Here is an 18,048-nt window from a genome sequence, read left to right as displayed (position 1 = left end):
AATCTCCCAGAGATACCTGGTAAGGGCCCTTGGGGGACATACGCTTCACCTGCAAGGGAAATGCTGACAGGAGTGGAGTCCTTATGATGGAGCAACTGTCTGTGCTGTGGCTGTTGTAGTCACGGGAATGTGAATTCACATTCTACCCCAGGACACACAGGACAGGGGCTGGGGAGGGCCAGCACGGCTTCTGAGAGGTGGGAGAAGCAGCGAGAAGTCAGTGAAGTAGCTTCACATCAAAGTTTCTTGGAGAGAAAACTGGTGGGTATGCTGGGATTGAGTAAGAAGCTTGGCTTTCACATGCTGGGTGGATGGCATGCCATTGGTATTTTCTGGGCAGAAGGACAGGTCAAAGACTTCCCCAGGAAGATTCCTTTGGCAATGGTTTTGAAGGAAGAAGGGAGAGACGAGATGATTCTGAGCAGAAGGTAGGGTGGGGGCAGGTGGGTCACGGCCCTTTGCTTTTGGGTACACAGGCATCAAAATTCCAGGGGGCTCAATCCCACCACCTGCAAACAGAACCATGTGCTGCCTTCCAGCCTTCTGCTAGCTCATGAGAGTGGGTCCAGTGTTATCAACTCCACCAGGAACTGTCCAGCCTCAGCATGGATGACTAAACAAAATGACATCAGATACTCCATTCTTATTATACTCCTTTACTGCAGCATAAAAAGAGAACTGAAGCATTTTACAAATGTCAGGGCTGCGACAAATTGTGCATGTTTTTTCCAGACACTCCTGTGCCACGTCCCCGCAGTAAACCACCCAGACACTGCCAAGAGCTAATATTTCAGATAAGTAGAAACAGGGATCAGATGCTATCTGCAATTGTGTCAGAAATTTCTGAGAGATCAGGTATATTGCAACAACAGTTTAAATGTTGTTTAAACTCTCCAAATTAATTCCTACAGGGAGAATGAGTAAGTAAAACATTCTGTTAAGCTTCAAGACCTTCAGGCAAGTAGAACTGGACGGTGGATGAGGGGGCATATATGAAGAGCTGATGGAACCACAGGTGACTGAGTCACACCTGGCTCCTAGGACAGGAGCTCACAGCTCTGAACCAGAGGCGGCCCCACCAGGAGTCCAACTCGGGCTCTGGCTTGCAGAGCCGCTGGACATGTGGAGGCTAATTCCTGAAATCAAGAGGCCAGGATGGAGATGTGTTTCTCACTAAAGGGACAAGAATGTGAGCTCTGCTCACCTTTTTCTGGCTTCCCCTCATAGATGGGCCTGGACAAGCCATGCAGTGAAAGGGGGCTGACCATCTACATAGGACAAAAGAGAACAATGAGGAAGCTGAGCCGGAGGGGTTTCTACCCTTCCATAAAGCAATGCCTCAGGCTCCTCCCATATTTGACAGTGAACTATAAAGATGCCTTTGATTCCTTGGAGTTTTTGAAATGCTGATATGTGCTGGGGGTGGGCAGGGACTGGCAGTCCAGTCAGAGATTCCCTAGGCAACCATTTGGAATTCTTCCTCCAAACGGCATGCAACAGGCCATCCTTGGTATTCTGTTATCGTCTGAGGGAATATGCGGTTGAGAACATGTATGGAGTAGAGAGAGCTGGAACTGGGGACCCTGGCTCACTCACAGGGAAGGGGGTGCTGCAGCCAGCAGCATGCATGTCCTTTGACATGGTCCTTGAGGGACCTGAGGCCACAGAACCACAGATACCAGAGAATGAGTGCTCACCTTGAAAGGTCTGGTGGCAGGTGGGGCTGTGTGTGTGGTGGGGGGCAGACAAGGAGGAGGTGCACCTGTTCATCTATATGAGGAAGAAGAAAACCAAGAGGGGTGGGGCTGGAGAAGAGATATGTAAAGACCCTCAAAGAGAAAAATATTCCCTCTTTGTGTTAATCAACTGAGCTAAACCATTTCTTACTTGGGGAGCATTTTGTATATCATCATTTAAAAAATTTGCCATATGACCATTAACCACCAAATCATTTTACAACCTTCTACTAAATCCTGGTAATTCTCTCATTCCAGAATTACCAACAGTCTTGCCTAACAGCAAAGGGGGAAAGTTGTGCGTCTCCAGGTATGTTTTTGCTTTTTCCCACATGCCATTGTGATTTCAACCCTGAGGTTCTCCCCTGTCACTCTTCCCACCTGGTGGTGGCTGCTTACAGGTGAGCATGAGCAGCAGGAGCAAGGGCAGATGCCAGAGGCTGCAGAAGAACAGTCTCCTGGAACTCTTCCGGTCTGCATCCACGTAGAACCGGAAGCTGAGGTAGGAAATATACATGTTGATGGGCAGCGAGATGGCGGGGAAGGTCCACGTGGTAACATCCAGGATGGGGGCTGCTGTGCACAGTCCGATCAGGGCCAGGCAGTGGCGCAGGGCTACGCGCCGGCACAGGGCTGGGTGGGTGACCGACATCATGCAGTAGCCCCCTCGGGAGTAGTCCTCTCGGAGGCCCCAACTAAGTGCGTTGAAGTGAGGAAACTGCCAGGAGTACAGGATTCCTCCCAAGAGACATGCTCCTGAGCAAGGGTTAGAGACAAAGGGAGGCAAAGATGTGTCATCAGAAACTTGACAAAGGCACCACTTGTCTCACCCTGCAGCCTCCCCAGCCCCGAGGCGCTCTGTCCCATTTCACTGGATCTCAGACTCTCTTCAGGCTCTGCTCTTAGCTCTGCTTGCCCAATGTGGCCTCCCATCTGCGACAGGCAGGGTCAAGGAGCCGAATGCCCTCCAAGACTCCCCACCCCCAGCTTTCCACCTCAGCAGAGAGATGCCTGCACTAGGCATGCCTGGCTTCCTAGGTGGGCTGCCCCACTGTAGGACTGTGATCACCTGAGGCTCCTGCCCAGCACTATGACAATGTAAGAAGCCCCTACACACTTGCAAACATGTTTACAGTGGGCTGCCCCAGTGGGACCTCTGCTGGGCTTTCAGCTCTGTGCCCACACACTGGGCCTTGCCAGAGGGTACTTCAGCAGGCTCAAGGACACTCCAAGCCCCCCTGGCTGAGCTCCCCAAGGTCCCGCCTCAGAGCTGTTGGCAGCTCCCTGCTCAGCAGTGACAGAAAAGGTATATAGCTCCAGGCCTGCCTGGGGACTCTGGTTTTTGTCTGTGTACCTACCAACAATTCTACCAGGGACTGGTGGAGCCCCAGGCTGGGTGCCTGGCACATGGCTCTCCAATTCCCCAGAGCCTGCATGATGTGGCAGGCAGAAGGCACTAAAACAGCATGCGTTAAATGAACAGACTGGCACAAAGGACCTGGGTTCCAGGGTAGAATAGTAACCTGTCTGTAGGTTTTGCAGTTTTCCAACAAGGACATGTTAGTACCACTTGAGCACCACTTAGCCCTTTTCTCTAGAGCAGGACCTCCCCACACCTGCACAGGTGTAGTGAAGCCTGCCATTGACGGACACTGTTATGTGAGACTTTACAGTTGACCTCATTTAATCTGGACCATAGGATTTCAGGTGAGTTTCATGCTCATTAAACAAACACACACACAAACAAATCAGATGATGACACATTCTCCAAAGGTGAAGGAGGAGTTCGAAAGGAGCCTGTCTCATACAAAGACTGGGCTCCACTACACTAAGCCACCTCCCTCGGTGTCAGGCAGGGTCCACAGTCATACTGAGTAAGAGATTTATTACTCATTCAGTCACGCAAACATGTCTACTGAGTGCCCTCAGTAGAGTGCAAGCACTGGGGATGAAACAAAGCCATGTGTCCCCGCAGCACTGAGTTCCCATCATCTCTCCAGAGCCACAGGAGTGAACGCCCGTCAGCACTTCCTCGCTGTGCAGATAGACGTGCAACGCCGGCTTGCAGCACGAGGTCAGGAGGCTGGGGGAGACTGCTGTGAGGAAGGGCATCTGAACTGAGCTCCCAGGGAGAAGAAGCCTAGTCCGGAGAGGGCTCTGCATGGGACTTAGGGCAGGGAGATGTGCAGTGCAGTGAAGTACTGAAGGGACATGAGTCCGGTGGTAGGGTTTATAGAGCTCTGCGACAAAAGGGAAAGGGTCAATTTTACTGTTTGACAATTTACAAAATGAAATAAAAAAGGAAGGCCCACGTGGCTGCAGTGCAGAGAACAATGGGAGCGCTCCCCTCAAAGCAGCAGTCACAAAGGACCTTTCCATGTAAGAACATGTGAGCCTGTGCGGGGTCGGGGGTGCCAGGAAAGGAGTGCTGGTGAAGAACACACCTGAGAGGCTCAGAGCAGGTAAGAAGGATCCATCAGGAGATGAGATGAACGTGGTAGAGCAGACACAGACAGAGCCTGCACTAGCATGGGATTCGGGTGGCGGCAATGACAGACCATGTGCACAGAGATCAGGAGCAGGAGAGGGAGCATCAAGGGCAACGCCTAGGCTGGGAATCCCTGGCAATGAGGCTCACTGAGAGGATGTACAGGGAAGTAGGGAGGGAAGCCCATGAAGGTGACCTTGGGTGAGCGCTGAGGGAAGACATCCGGGAGAGTGGCTGGGGTGGCTGTGGGAGGGTCTGGCCAGGATGCGTACCCAGAGCTGAAGCTGTGCTGAGTATCCTGTCCATGTCTCCTAGCTGACTGTGGACAACTCCTTAAGCATGTGTTCCATCTTCATGTCTGTGGAGGTGGAGTACAGGAAGTACTCAGTACTCCTGCAGTGGAGGTCCTGAGACTCCTCAGTGGAAACCCCATGTAAAAGGAGGAGCTGCTTTAGCAACAATGGCGTCTGGGCCACTGTTTCCAGCACTGGTATGTGAGACCCCCTACAGCCAACTATCAGGACCTGGTCCACTCCCCACCCTCTCCCTCTGCAGAGGGTCTTGGGTGCTCTGACTCTCAGCCGTATTTCTGACGCCTGGGGGTCCCTGATCAGAGAACTGACAGTTTATGACCAGTGTCATCTACCTAGGGAAGTGCTGTTCCACACAGACAGGCTGGGAACTTGTAGCCACAGTCCTGTTTCAGGTAATCAGGCTCCTTGAAGATGCAGTCCCTGCATCTGTGGGACTGTTCAGAAAAAGGATGGGGCTATGGCTACCACAGAATTCACCAGATGGAGAGTGGTTTACATGACTCAGAATCACTGAGAAAGTCAGTCTGGGCTCTACAGTCCAGAAGGGCCCCTGTTGTGCAGGAGCTGGTGAGGGTGAGAAATGGGCCCCTCTTTTAATCTCTCCTCTGTCTGCCTCAAGAGAGCGAGCTGCAGAGGGACACCAGGGGCAGGCTTGGACGTCATCTGAAAGAAAGAACAGCGATTTTCATTCACAATGTTCTGGGCAGGGCCATAGCCATTTCTGAATGAAGCGTAGCAGGCAGCTGTAATGAGGGGAGGAGGACTTGCATGGGTGTAAAGGCCGAAGAGGGATGGGCCTGCTTTCAGCCCCCGGGACAGCTTCCTGCCCATTCCTGTAAGTCAACTGAGTCTGTCCAATGTGGAAGGAAACAATAAAGCCTTGATTTTAGGGTTCCTTTTCAGTAAAACCCCCAAATCTGTGTGAATCCTATCTATAAATAACATATAGACATATCTTAGTTCATGCAAACACACTGCAATTTTAATGCCAGTACTAAGGGAAGGAGCTGCTATTTGCTGACTCCATGGGTAGGTGGGTGACGGGGGTCACCACATGAACACCCAATTCTGGGTGCTAGGAAGGTGGTGGCCACCAGGATAAGCCCTGCTTAAAGTTTAGAGGGGCAGACAGACATAAACACAAGCAACAGCAATGAGCGTTATTTACTGAATCAAAACCAGGTGACAGTGTGGTTGGCTACTCAGGGAAGGCTTCCCAAAGGTGACATTTGAGCCATGACCCAACTGACTGGAAGCAGAATTCTATCGAATCCTGGGAGGAGACACTGCAGGCCTGTCTGGAGGGCATGGAGGCTGGAGTAAGGGAAGGGAAGCTACCGGATGGGCCTGGGGATTCGGCAGGACTGGCCCCAGCAAAGCAGGTCACCACAGGAAGGTGGGCCACGAATGGCAGGAGACAGTGAGGAGTGCTGAGGGGGGCTGACCTGATGACTTTACTTAGGTGGTGCAGTCTGGGGACGTGCACAGGTGAGTGTGCTCCTGGTGGGGACATGAAGAGTCCTGCTTCTGGCGTTCCAAACTGTCTCCAGGACATCCCAGCTAACTGCCTCATGGCTGTCGTGCCCTGGGCCCTGGGTAGAGGAGCTCTGCCCTTGTGCATGCTGTCCAATGCTCACAGCACCCCTTCCTATAGGGGGGTTTACTCTCATAGGTGAGAAGATGAATCAACTTGCCCAAAGGTGTTCAGTCCAGTGACCCAGCCCTTCTAGAAAACTGCTGCCACGTATTGACTCAAATTAGTAACATCCAGCTGCTAGGTGGTGGTGATCCAAACGCCAGTGGAGCTGAGCAGAGGGATACGTGTTGGGAGAAGAAACTGCAGAGGTGCTTTCCCAAGAGTCCTGGTGCCTTCAAAACAGTTGGTTTCAATCACAGGCATACCTTGTTTGACTGTGCTGTGTAGAGACACTGCAGTTTTTACAAATTGAAGGTTTGTGGCAACCCTGCACTGAGCAAGTCTATCAGTTCAGATGATGGTTAGCATTTTTCAGCAATGAAGTATTTTTAAGTTAATGTGTGTGAATTGCTTTTTCAGACATAATGCTAGCGAGCAGGCAACAGACTGCAGTGTTTCTCCTGACAGGGAGTAGCCTTGGGGGAGCAGAGGGCACAGAAGGGCAGTCTGGACCATCCAGTCACAACTGAATAGTAAGCAGGGGGACGACAGACTGTTCCTTGTATTTTGATAGAAACATTGGATGCTCTCTGGATTTTAAAGGGACCAGTGCAGAGGAAGTGCTGTTAGAGACTCTCAGGACATTGGGTCACCGTGAAGCTTTGAGGGCAAGGTACATGGTACAGCCGACCTGCAGCTCACCAGCCGTCCCATGTCCCAAAGGCCGGACTGCATTTCCACCTGCAGTTATGACAGAAGCACAGGAAACCGACAAGACCAAGATGTGTCCAGTTGAGAACCTCAGCGATGAGTGAGAAACAGGGAGGGAGCACAAGTCAGAGCTCAGTATCTGTTTGGTTACCAAAGTGGCTGAGAAAAAGCAACGTCAGCTGGGAAACCGGCTTCTAACTGGTGAAGGGATCAGGCCCAAAGGGATTTTCCTTGTCTTTTCCCAAAGCTCTCTTTTTAGTGTGCCAACTGGAGTATTCCATTTTGCTCAATACACATTTTTCAGTTATGCTTCTGCTTAAAACAACAATTTAAAAAACCATTTTTATAGGAGTTGCACACTGCTTTCCGTGAGAGAGGAGATTGGGTATGGGTTTGGCTCCTGTCACAAACCAAAGAGCTTTAGAAATCACAGCTTAGCCTGAACAGACTGTGATCAGAACAACAGCCCCCCACACGGTTCTACTTGATGGGCTGCAACTGACTCTGCTCATCCACATGGTGTAAAACAAATTACTCTCTCTATCAAGATAAAGTGGAAGAGAATAGGAAGACGTGAAGTGGTCAGGGGGCGGGGTGCCCACCTTCCTTGTGTGGTAAACATAAAGCACTCAGTTTACTTGTTCAAAGGCATCCCCTCAGCCTCACTACCCCAGAGCCATCTATTTTTACTGGGCTGATCTATGCTAACAACAAATACTCACATGCACCCACTAGTGATGGGTGCAGTCTGTTATCCAGGCCGTCGGCTGGAGCCTGGCCAGGGAGAGACGACATACAGGATGACAGGCCATGAATATGACATCAGGGGCAGGGCATGTGGGGCTCACAGGAGGAAGACCAAAGTCAGCCTTGGAGAGGTCAGGGAAGGCTTCCTGGAAGAGGAAACCTTCTAATTTGTAAACCAAGATCCGAAGATGGTCTCAGAGTTTCAATCCACCCATACAAACCTATGGTTTTGTGCTTCTATTAAATGCATTTCTTCATTTTCCTACTTAACAGCAGAATCTTTGTACATATTTGGTTTAATCACATCTGGAAGAAATGTCTGCTTCCTTTATTTTCACAAAATATTTGTTTGTCTATGAATATATAAAATACTGCAAGTCTGTGAAATAAGTGGCATATCGTAGCTGTTGGTTCTCAGAGGACAGCAACTTCCTGAGACCAGGATGCCAAAATCCCAGCTCGAAGGCACCTCCGGAGACCGTCCCGGTGTCCAGGGAGGTGTTTATTTTTCTCCACACAAAGGAAACGTTGAAGAGCACATCTACCCTGCGGCTTGTGTGCCGACAGCTGGAGAGAACCCTTATCTCATGTCACCCAGCTCTGACAAGGGGGACATATCTCGGGGGCAGGGCTAACCAATGTCTTTCCAGTGACTCTTTGAAAATACACGTATTCCTAAACTCTCTGCCTGAATCTGGAAATGCTGCCATGGCACAATTCCATTCTTTTGTTGGCGAGCAAAGCCAGGGCAGCTCTGGCTGAGTGGTTTCCAAGAGAATGGAGCCGAAATTTTTAGGTTGGAGCTCGGACTCCAGTGTAATCTTCCCAGGAAGACTCCCTTTGGAAGGCAGTGCAGTGGTCTCAGTCTGCTCCTCCGCTCGCAGTGGGCTTTCTTGCATTCTTCCCCTTCCCACCCGAGCCCATTCACTGCCCGTCCCCTTTCACGCGGGGCCTTGACAAGGATCAGGGAACACAGCTCCAGCAAACCTTGGTGCTGGGTTCGGGAGGCCATCCCCCCAGTACAATAGGCTCCCCGACGTGTGGCCCTGGGTAGCCGGTCCATTCCAAGGCTGGTTACATTTGTGCTGTCAGGGTTACATGGCTATGTGAACTGGGGGCTAGCTGGAAAAGCAGAGCCAAACCCAAAGCTTCATGCTCATAGATTTCAAAGCTTTCTTTTGAGGGCTAACACAAAGGAGCCTGTGAAACAGATCAGCCTCAACGGGGCAATAGACTTCCAGGGCACAACAAATAAAGGGAAGAGGATGTGGGGCCAGTGTATCAACTGCACAGCCACAAAAGGGGAGATTAAAAGTCCCCTGGAAGTGGGAAGTGGAGCTTGGCAGCAACTGCTTGCCCTTGGAGACTTCTGTGCAAGTGATGCAGGAACAATGGAGGGCACACGGGTGCCCTCCCTCCCCTCACCTTGCTGTACTCTTCCCACTGTCCAGTGGAATCACTGCGGGGTGCATCTGAAGGGAAAGACAAGAGTAAAGGAAGCACAAAGCTCTGTCTGACTCTGAAAAAAGTGCTTCGCTCTCCTCTTCTCTTCCTCCCATCCCCCTAGAGGGCAGTTTCGGGCACCTGCAGGTTCTTTCCATCTTATCACCCAATACTAATCTGTTCCTTGAACCGTGCTGGTGAGACATGCACTCTGTGCCAAGCGCTGTGTCCACCAGGTTGCCATGCAAGGTGCGGGCCCTCATTTCCTTCAGGCTTATCACTTACAGTCAACCCGGCGCGCTGACAAGACGGGAGCACACGCAGTACCAGAGTCGGCCGTCAGTCACCCTGCCAGCCTCGGGGCTGGCAGTGCATTTCCAGCCTTTTGTGTTCTTGTCTTTGGGGAGAACAGGGCTCTAAATACTGTTTGGCATGCTCATATTCCCATGAAAACATTCCTTCTTCATTTTGTCTTTAAAAATATCATTTATCTCAATTCATCTGAGGCTCTAAGGCTACTTATAAAAAGAAAATCTCACACAAAATGACCATACTCATTTTTGAGTTTGATTTCAAGGGAGGCACCATTTTACAGGAAATCTTTAAAAGTGCTTGGGTTGAACAGTACTGGTACTTAGTAAGCCCTCAAATATTTGCTGAATGAGAGAATGAATAAATTGTCTTTATTCTATTTTCTTATCCTGGAATAAAGGAGGTAAATAAAGTGAAACAGCATTTAACATTTTGTAGTTCACCAGCTGAGGCTAAAAAAACTCATTCTCTTTTTGTTACTAAAACCATCCATCTGCCAAATGTCACTTCCTGATAAGAGCCCATTTCTAAGTCCTCATTTGTAACTGAATGTTGTCTGACATAATTAATGTTTACCACACAACAACATTTGAATTACAAACCAAAGGCAATTTACAAGTCAGCTCTCAAGACTGTCACCCAGGCCCATGCTGCAAATTCCCAAGATTTGGGATATATTCAAATTTAGGAAAATTACAAAATAGAATCTAAACCTTTTAAAGGAATGGGGTTGATGGAAAGAGAGGTGGCCTCAGCAAGGAGGAGGGGGAAGAGTCTTTAACCTGACTCCCGGAGAAACTAAATAGAGTCTTGAGATAAACACTGTTGAGGCCTAATGCACACAGCTCTGGGCCTGCTGGGAGCGGGGAGCCTGCTGTCCAGCGCTGATCTGCAGTGCCCCTTGCCCACCCCAGCAGGCCCTCTGCTGGGCCCCGCGGATCCCTTCCTCCCTGCTGTCCTCTGTGTGCGGAGCCCACCCAGGCGCCAGCGGGCCAGACCTGGGACCAGGGGCGGTCCTGCCATGTGGCCTTCCCGTGTTCTCCTGGGCGAGCATTTCTACTATTTTCTAGTAACAGCAATTTTATGTAAAAAAAGAAGAAGGCAAAATGTCATTAGACAGGTGGGAGGAAAAGGCCCCACCTGGGAGGGGAATGCATGCAGAGAAAAACCTTTCTGATGATGGATGATCTTCAGACACACGGAGATGTGCTGGCCGGAGCTCCTCTCTAAACAACACTTCCACTGAGGCTGTTTGTGCTGCCCCCACTGCAAGAAAAGCATGCTGCTTCTCACTCCTTGTGGAGGTATGAAATAGCAAATATCAAGAACAACTGACATTGACCTAGTGTTCCCAATTTCCATACACTAACCCGTTCAATTTCCTCCCCCCTCCCGGCCCTGCCTCACTCACCCTGTGCTGGGTTAACCAGGGATGCAGCAGTGAGCACAGGTTTGGACCCTGCCCACTGGGGCATCTAAAACAATGAGAATTGTTTTTCACTATCTGATACGAGAAAACAAAAACCCAGCACAAAACAAAACAAAAACAATAAAGTAGCTGCGGGGGTGGGGGGGTGGGCAGGGGAATCAGACCCTCAGAGAACCATTATCCCTCCCCACCTGCAAGTTAGGCTTCAGGCCTTTACTGGAGGAGGGAGGGAAGGCGGCAGAAGCTGTGTGGTGCTCAGTCTGGGGTCCTCACCAGCCCGGCAGCCACAGCACAACTCACAGACCAGCTAGCCTCCGGGACAGGGAGAAGGTCCTTCTGAACACCTACCTCCTGACTCCACAAGCCACTGGGACACCCACCCTCTTCCCCAGCTATTGTATTGGCCCTCTGTCTCCGGACTGGACAGGGAGCTTCTTCAACAGGGGACGCTGGCAGGTTCCTATGTTCTAACGGCCCTGAGCCGCATGCTCTCCAGTCCTGCCCACCATCTATTGAGCCCCGGGAAATGGCTTCTGCACAGGTATACACGACTGAGTGACAGATGACAGCACTGGGTGCGTGGAGTCCTGGCTGAGCAGTCAGGGAAGGCGGGGCCAAGGCAAGGAACAAGTTTGGTGTGATGGCCGCCCTTTGGTCATTTGCCCTTCATTCCCACCTGAGGGTTCTCTCGTGTTCCCAAGCTGCTCTTGCAAAGGACGATCCGACCGATGTTTCATTCAACACTCAAAGGATGATGTTTTGACCAGGGAGGACAGGAGGACAGGAGGTGAGAGAAGACACTCAAGTTTGGGAGGCCAGGCGGGCTTCAGCAACTCAACTGATTTCTGAAGGAACCAACCAGCTGCACACTGTTTTGTGGTTAGGTCTCCAGGAAGCGGAGCCCTGAGGCTTTCCTGCTCCGGCCTGCAGTGTACCTGCCCTGCCTTTCCGCAGAGCAGGATTCCTCTGAGGGCCTCCTGCCTCGGGCCTACAAACCTCTTTGTGCTTGTTCTTCTCACTTCTTGGAAAACACCTGCCCTTCTCAGGCAAGCTTACCTTGACTTAATTCCGAAGTCACTGCACTCCAAGACTGCCTTAGGTCATTTTGCAACCCTCTGAGGACTCTTCCTGCTAAAGGCTTAGCTCAGTCAATATTTCATTACCTAATGATGCTGAGTGAGACATGATTCTGCAAGGACTGGATTTTGGTATATTTGCACTTCTCAGTGCCCTGCACACAGTAGGTCCTCAATTGACAGCTGCACAGTGAGGCTAGGGATGAAGGCAGTGAGCCCCAGCAGTTCCTAGTCCAGGCTGTTCTGGGAGGGTGGTCTCCTGGCCTCCCTCACACCTTCACCCCTGCCTCCTTCTCTTCCTACCGTCAGGACGGTTCAATGCAGTATTCCCACCCCAACTTTTCTACCCATGGGCTTTCTCCAAAGTGAAGGGTCTTTGGAGGTTCAAAGATAAAATGGTTTGGAGATACCACCGAAGAAAGGAAAGCCTGGGAGCCATTTTATTCTTAGAAGGGTTCTTTCAAGCAAATAAGTCCCTTAAGATAAGAACTCAGATAAGAGGCAGACCCTCTGTGGCTAATACGCATGACACCACTCAGGCATCTCAAACGACACCACTTGCCCAGGCCCTTCGCCCAACCCTGGGTGTTTCCAAGGCAGCTGGAGCTCTCTCTGCTTCTCTTTTCAGGCTGGTGGTTCTCCGGCTGTGGTTTCTGTGGTTTCTGTGGCATCAGCATCACTTGGGACCTTGTTAGAAATGCAGATCTGCAGGCCCTGCCCAGGGGGGTTGAGTGAGAAACCCTGAGGTGGGTCTAGGAGTCTCAGTTTTAGCAAACCCTCCAGGTGACTCAGATGTGCACCAAGTTTGAGAATGGCTGTTTCAGACCTCTGCTAGACCACGGGAACAGTCTCACACAAGGCCCTACTATTCAAAGCACAAACTCACACGAGGAAGATGTGCACAGGCTCACAAGGACACCAACTCACCCTTCTGCGCAGTGCTGTCTAAATGAGCTCTCTGTGGGGTGACAATGTTTCACGTCTGCTGTCAGTGTGGTGGCTAGTAGTCACAGGCGGCTGTGGGCGTTTGAAATACGGCTAAAGGAACTGAAACTGAACTTTTGAGTTTATTTAGTTTCAGCTTTAATTTAAAAAGCCACACGTGGCTAGTAGATGCCCCACTAGATAGTACAGTACTAGAAGACAGCAAAACTACATAAAATCATGTTCAACCTAGTTCCTAAAATCCCAGCAATAAAAATCTTCAAACTAGATTCCCTCAGATGCCTTATTTCTTTGTATCACTCCTCCTGTGTGGTACCCTGAGTGACTATTTGGCAACTGACCATGGATTAACCTACTGTTGCCATCTGTAAAATAGAAGGCATTTATGCACCCACTCATTCATTCAAAGACTTCCTGCTTATCTCAAGTTTGCTTTACCAATATAATGTTTTGAAACTTTCTTCGAAGCAGTTTGAAGCATTATATACAGTAGCAGACTTCTTTCCGTGTAAACCCGACAAGACTTTAGGTACATAATCTGACCTGTGGTCAATTAGAATGGGGCCAGTGAACCATGCTGTTACTGTGTGTCCAGCGATGTGTCTTTAAGGATGGGAGACAAAGGATGATACAAGTCCATCTCACACAGGGCCAAAGGCATTTCTCTCTGCGGCTGCGTGGCTCTTAGCTGTCCCTCTTAAATTTGGATTACAGAAATACTATGTCCAAAATTTTATGTAAAATATATCTATTAGCAGTTTAGTCAAATCCAGACTGTTCCTGAACAATAAGGGCTCCTGCCTGAGTGGCAGCTCCTAAAGGCACGACTTTGAAAAGCTCTTTTTCCCTCTGGCCTCTGAGGATGCAACTCCAGCCTATGCATGCGGAGGCTCCACTCTTCATAGGGAACTCCCTGGGACTACAACAGGGGCATCAAGCCCTCAGCAAGAACCTGGGTCCTAGGACCCTGTACAATGGAGGCGCCAAGTTCTCTGTGGCCCAGATGTGGCTGCTCTCTCTTGTCTCCAGGGATACTTGTCCCTGCAGCTGTAATACTTGCCCCTGACCCTGGCCTTGCCTGGGATTCCCTAGACAGAAAAGTCAATTTGAGGTGTCTTGTTCCTTTATTCCAGCTTAAAGGAGGCTGAAAAAGGTTCTGGCCCTCCTGACTGGGTATGGGCCGTCTCTAAGGAACAGGCAGGTGGCTCAGAGCAGGGCATCCAAGTGTGAAGTACAAGAGCACAACATCACTGTGGATGGGGTGATGCTGAGGCCGAGAGCCTGGAAGTTACTGACCTTCATTCGCAGCCCCAACCCTGCATGACTCGGCCATCACTAGAACATCTGGAGGGGGCAGTCGGGGAGAGGACAGTTGTGTTAGGGAGACAGGGAGTTTGGATCAAGTCAACGTTGAGGCTCCAGGCAGAAGTGAGGAGGGGGAAGAATCTGACCAGGAGTTCGGCAGGAGGCAGGAGTACTCTTTAGATTTACACTGTGTCCTGGGGCTTGGGGGAAACTCAGACACCACCTAGTCCAGGGTTGTCAGACCAAAGTGGTCCACCCTGCCTCCCTCACCTGAGACAGACACGCTGATGAACCCAGTACTCTTTCCCACCAAAGCCAGGAGGCACCTCCGTCTTCAAAACTACAGCCAGGCAACCATCATTGCTCAGAGTTTGCATACCAATAAAACCTCATGAGTTTTCTTAAATCTGTATCAATCTACCCATTGTAGAAATTAGGAGTATTTAATAATAATTCACTTAATCCTCACAATACCAGGAGAAGGGACCATTATTAGCCCCATGTAGGGGAGATAAGGCAACAATAGCATAAAGAGGTCAAGTACGTTCTGAAGGGCAGCCAGCCATTGAGTGGTGGAGCTGGGCTCCAAACCCAGGGGGCCCTGCACCAGAGCCACTGCTCTTGATCACCTGGCTGTGTGGTGAACGAGCCTCCCACGTGGAGAGACCAAACAAGCACGTGCATTGTCGAATACTGCATTTGCAGATTCACAGAATGCTGACATTTACAGGATATGAAAACCATTCTGAGAAACAATCATGGAAAAGGTGTAATCATCTTGGTAAGCTTGCCAGATCAGAGTCTAAGAGCTTTTATGAAAAGTTTCAGAAATGTGGCTTATAGGCAATGGTTTATGGTCAACTGCCTTTGATCTCTCATGTGAAAAATATGTACTTACATATATTCCAGGAAACCTCACCACTTCCTTCCTAAGTGTTGGTCAAACACACTAATTACTTGACTAATTAGGCTGTGAAACTTCCCTTACAGATGGTAAAAATGGGCTATTTCACTCCACAAATTTCATTGTGACATACCACCAAAAAATGTAGGAAGGTCTCAATGGTTTTACTGTAGGCAGCATGAACAATTTAAGCAAATCATATAAAAATAAATTAGAAACTAATGAAAATAATCTGTTCTTTCCTAAGAGGGGAAATACCTGGATCTGTGGGAACGAACAAGAAAGCTAATGCAGCAGGCCTGCCGACGTGGGAGTGTCCCGTCAACAGGACAGGGGCATGGAGGCCTGGAACCAGACAATTCTATGGTGTGGGACATCCCAAACGCCTCAGCAGTGCTAACGTGGCTGGTGGTTTCTAGGTACTTTCTTTTTATCATACCTGTTTTCACAGGCTTGAGACAGAGCTGCTTCCCCATGTCTCAGGAGACCTAGAGGACCTAGTCTCCCATTAGCTAAGGATTTCAGACCGCCCTTTCTGTGCACTGCCATAAGAAGCAGCACTGAACAGAGGGGACTCTAATGCCAAGTACTGCAGGTCAGGGAAGCAAACGTCTCTGGCCAGAGCATGCTAATGCTCACAGTAGAGCCTCTGGGCACCTGGATCAGGCACCCGCGCTGTGTGTCTGTTGAGCAGAAGCTGAGCGGCGTGTGAGACACTCACCAGCATCGAGGCTGCCAGTAGCTGCTGTCCAGCCCATGACAGGTGGGATGGCCCCGACCACGGCTCCGACCCACGTGTTGGCAATGCTGATCCTCTTCAGCGGGGTGTAGCAGCAGGTATACAGGAAGATGTTGAAGAGCCCCAGGGCTCCTGTGAGTGGGTTCACCCCCCAGGTCAGAAGGGCAACTCCTGGAACAGCACAGCAAGTGGCAAAGGACACGGCAAGCAATGGGCTGGGGAAGAGCAGAAAACACAGAGCTGTCACTTTCCAGGCTGGCGAGCCACACACTGGAGTCAGAGCTGATGAGGAGAGAATCCCCCCTATACGATGGAGCAACCCAGGAGGCAGTGCCGATGTGGCCTCTCCCTATTATGGGGCATCTTTTTTATGAAACCTAAAATAAGGACTCCCAGCTGTGGGACATGCGGGCCTACCTCGACTCACCTGTACAGGAGAGGTCATTCCCTAATTACTGTTTCTCTTCGTGGGGCTTTCTTGAGGGTGGACATGTGCCTGCTTTTCACAAGGTTCTGTTTTACAGTCAGTGCAAAGTGATAGATACGGATAAACCACTCAGAACACGGTATTGTGAGATTTGGGCAAAAAATAGTGTCTCCATTCTGGAAGTAGTTCTGCCCATTTATTTATACGTTATCAGAAAGTACCACCTAATCAGTGATAACGGCTATGGCGGCGTGGCTGCGTAGCCCTGCTGTAGCACACGACAGGCGCAGAGTGGTGCCGGCGCTGACACATGCGCCGCTCCGCGGTGCCAAGGCCACAGCAGGGCTGTGGGCACAGGACTTCCAAGAGGAGGTCGCAGTATTATAGATGGAAAAGAAAATTGTCAAATAAAACTATAAAATGGTAGTGATGATTATAAGCTTGATTCTCAAGAGAGTCTACTTTTTTAGAGTAAATGTTGTACAAATCTTGTGGAAGGCTTTGTGAAAATTTACATAAATGGGATTTACTAGTTCCTAATTCTATGCATGTTCATTTATTCTTTCTAAAGAAGCCTACAGGAAGTTACTCAAGCCTGCCTTCCCCTTATAGGAGCCATAATCCCGCCTCTGAGGAGACCGTTTCCACACCTCAACCAGGCTCCACAACCTGCTCACTGGGAAGTGAGGGTCATGGTGTGCAGCTTCTTGGGGGCCTGGTTTTGGCCATGGCCAGTTCCCCAAAGAAATGGACCTTCATTCACCCTCCTGTGCATAGGGCTGCAGTGTTCCCACAGCAGGGCAGAAGCCCCGTGGTTACAAGTTGGAACTCAGCTGGGAATGGGGTTGGAAGGACAGGAGAGTCCATCCGCTGAAAATACCAAGTGAAGTCAGGGAAGCAGAACACAAAGCTGGCAGTGACTTGAACTCCAGCTACCACTTTGATATGGTGGCCAGCACTCTCCTTGTAGGCCTGTGGCCACTCTGCCCTGGAGACAGAATCCTGAGGAGGGGCGTTTGATGGAAAAAGGGAACGGAGGAGGAATATGTTGTCAAGATGCTGACTGCATTGTCAGCCCTGAGGGCGAGTTTCCTCCCCCAGGCCCGGTTCCCTCATCTTCCAAATCTTGTGGTCAGTGACTTCCAGTCCTCCCTGCGGCCCCCTCCATCTTTACTCTGCCTTTTCCTTCCACCACTCCCACCCTGACCATTCCCATCACGGAATCTGCTGAATGACCCCCGTCTCCACTCCTGCTGGAGACAGCCCTGCGATCACTCTAATTGGTCCCATGTCAAGAGGATCAGTTAACTGCGCTGGTGCTTCAGTGGAGTAGGTTTCCTCTCCCATTCTTCACAGTCTTAAGTGACTGTGTTAAGTCCTCTCCAGCCCTCTCAGGTCTCTGGATTCACCCTGGCCCCTGATGCCTGCAGCGGATGTCCTTCCCTTTTATGTAGCAGAGACAAGTACCCTCATCTTTCCTGCTGCACCTTTCTCCCATTTGGGAGGACAAGAATATCTTCTCTATTTTTAAAGACAAATTCTCCACTTTTGCTCTTATTTAATCTCCTCCTAAATCTGTCCTTATCTTTTGTCTCCATGTCTACTGACTCTTTGCATCCTCAGCTCAATTACATGGTTCGTGTGCCCCCAAAGTCCTTACTATCCCTCTTTGAACCCAAACATCCTGATGAAGTAGACCACATGTCTTTACTTCCTTGATCCCTGAATTTCCCACTTGCTCCCCAACTCTGTCTCAGCACTTACTGACACTGATTTCTCACCTGGCTTCCAGGGAGAGCAAACAACCTAACTTTCCAGAGTGAAGTTCAGGATGAC

The 18,048-nt window shown here is 50.1% G+C and overlaps 1 protein-coding gene across 2 annotated transcripts in view; it reads right to left on the bottom strand.

The window, feature by feature from the left end:
* LOC123809365 (protoheme IX farnesyltransferase, mitochondrial) overlaps positions 1–18,048 on the bottom strand; it is a 153,714-nt gene that overhangs the window by 35,404 nt on the left and 100,262 nt on the right. The window contains exons 6-7 of one of the 2 annotated variants that reach the window (XM_045824500.1): positions 15,768–16,000; positions 639–2,492 (exon numbers count right to left, since the gene is read on the bottom strand). In XM_045824500.1, the coding sequence (XP_045680456.1) occupies positions 2,083–2,492; positions 15,768–16,000 (643 nt within the window). In that variant the 3' untranslated portion in view covers positions 639–2,082. Of the gene's footprint in view, positions 1–638; positions 2,493–15,767; positions 16,001–18,048 lie in introns of those variants that run through there. The other variant, XM_045824501.1, reaches the window with a different exon arrangement.

Source organism: Phyllostomus hastatus, unplaced genomic scaffold (assembly GCF_019186645.2).
Source record: "Phyllostomus hastatus isolate PE091 unplaced genomic scaffold, TTU_PhHast_1.1 phas_scaffold_55, whole genome shotgun sequence".
Classification (NCBI taxonomy): domain Eukaryota; kingdom Metazoa; phylum Chordata; class Mammalia; order Chiroptera; family Phyllostomidae; genus Phyllostomus; species Phyllostomus hastatus.
Note: the sequence above shows the minus strand (reverse complement) of the source record. Positions and strands in the feature narration are given on the sequence as shown.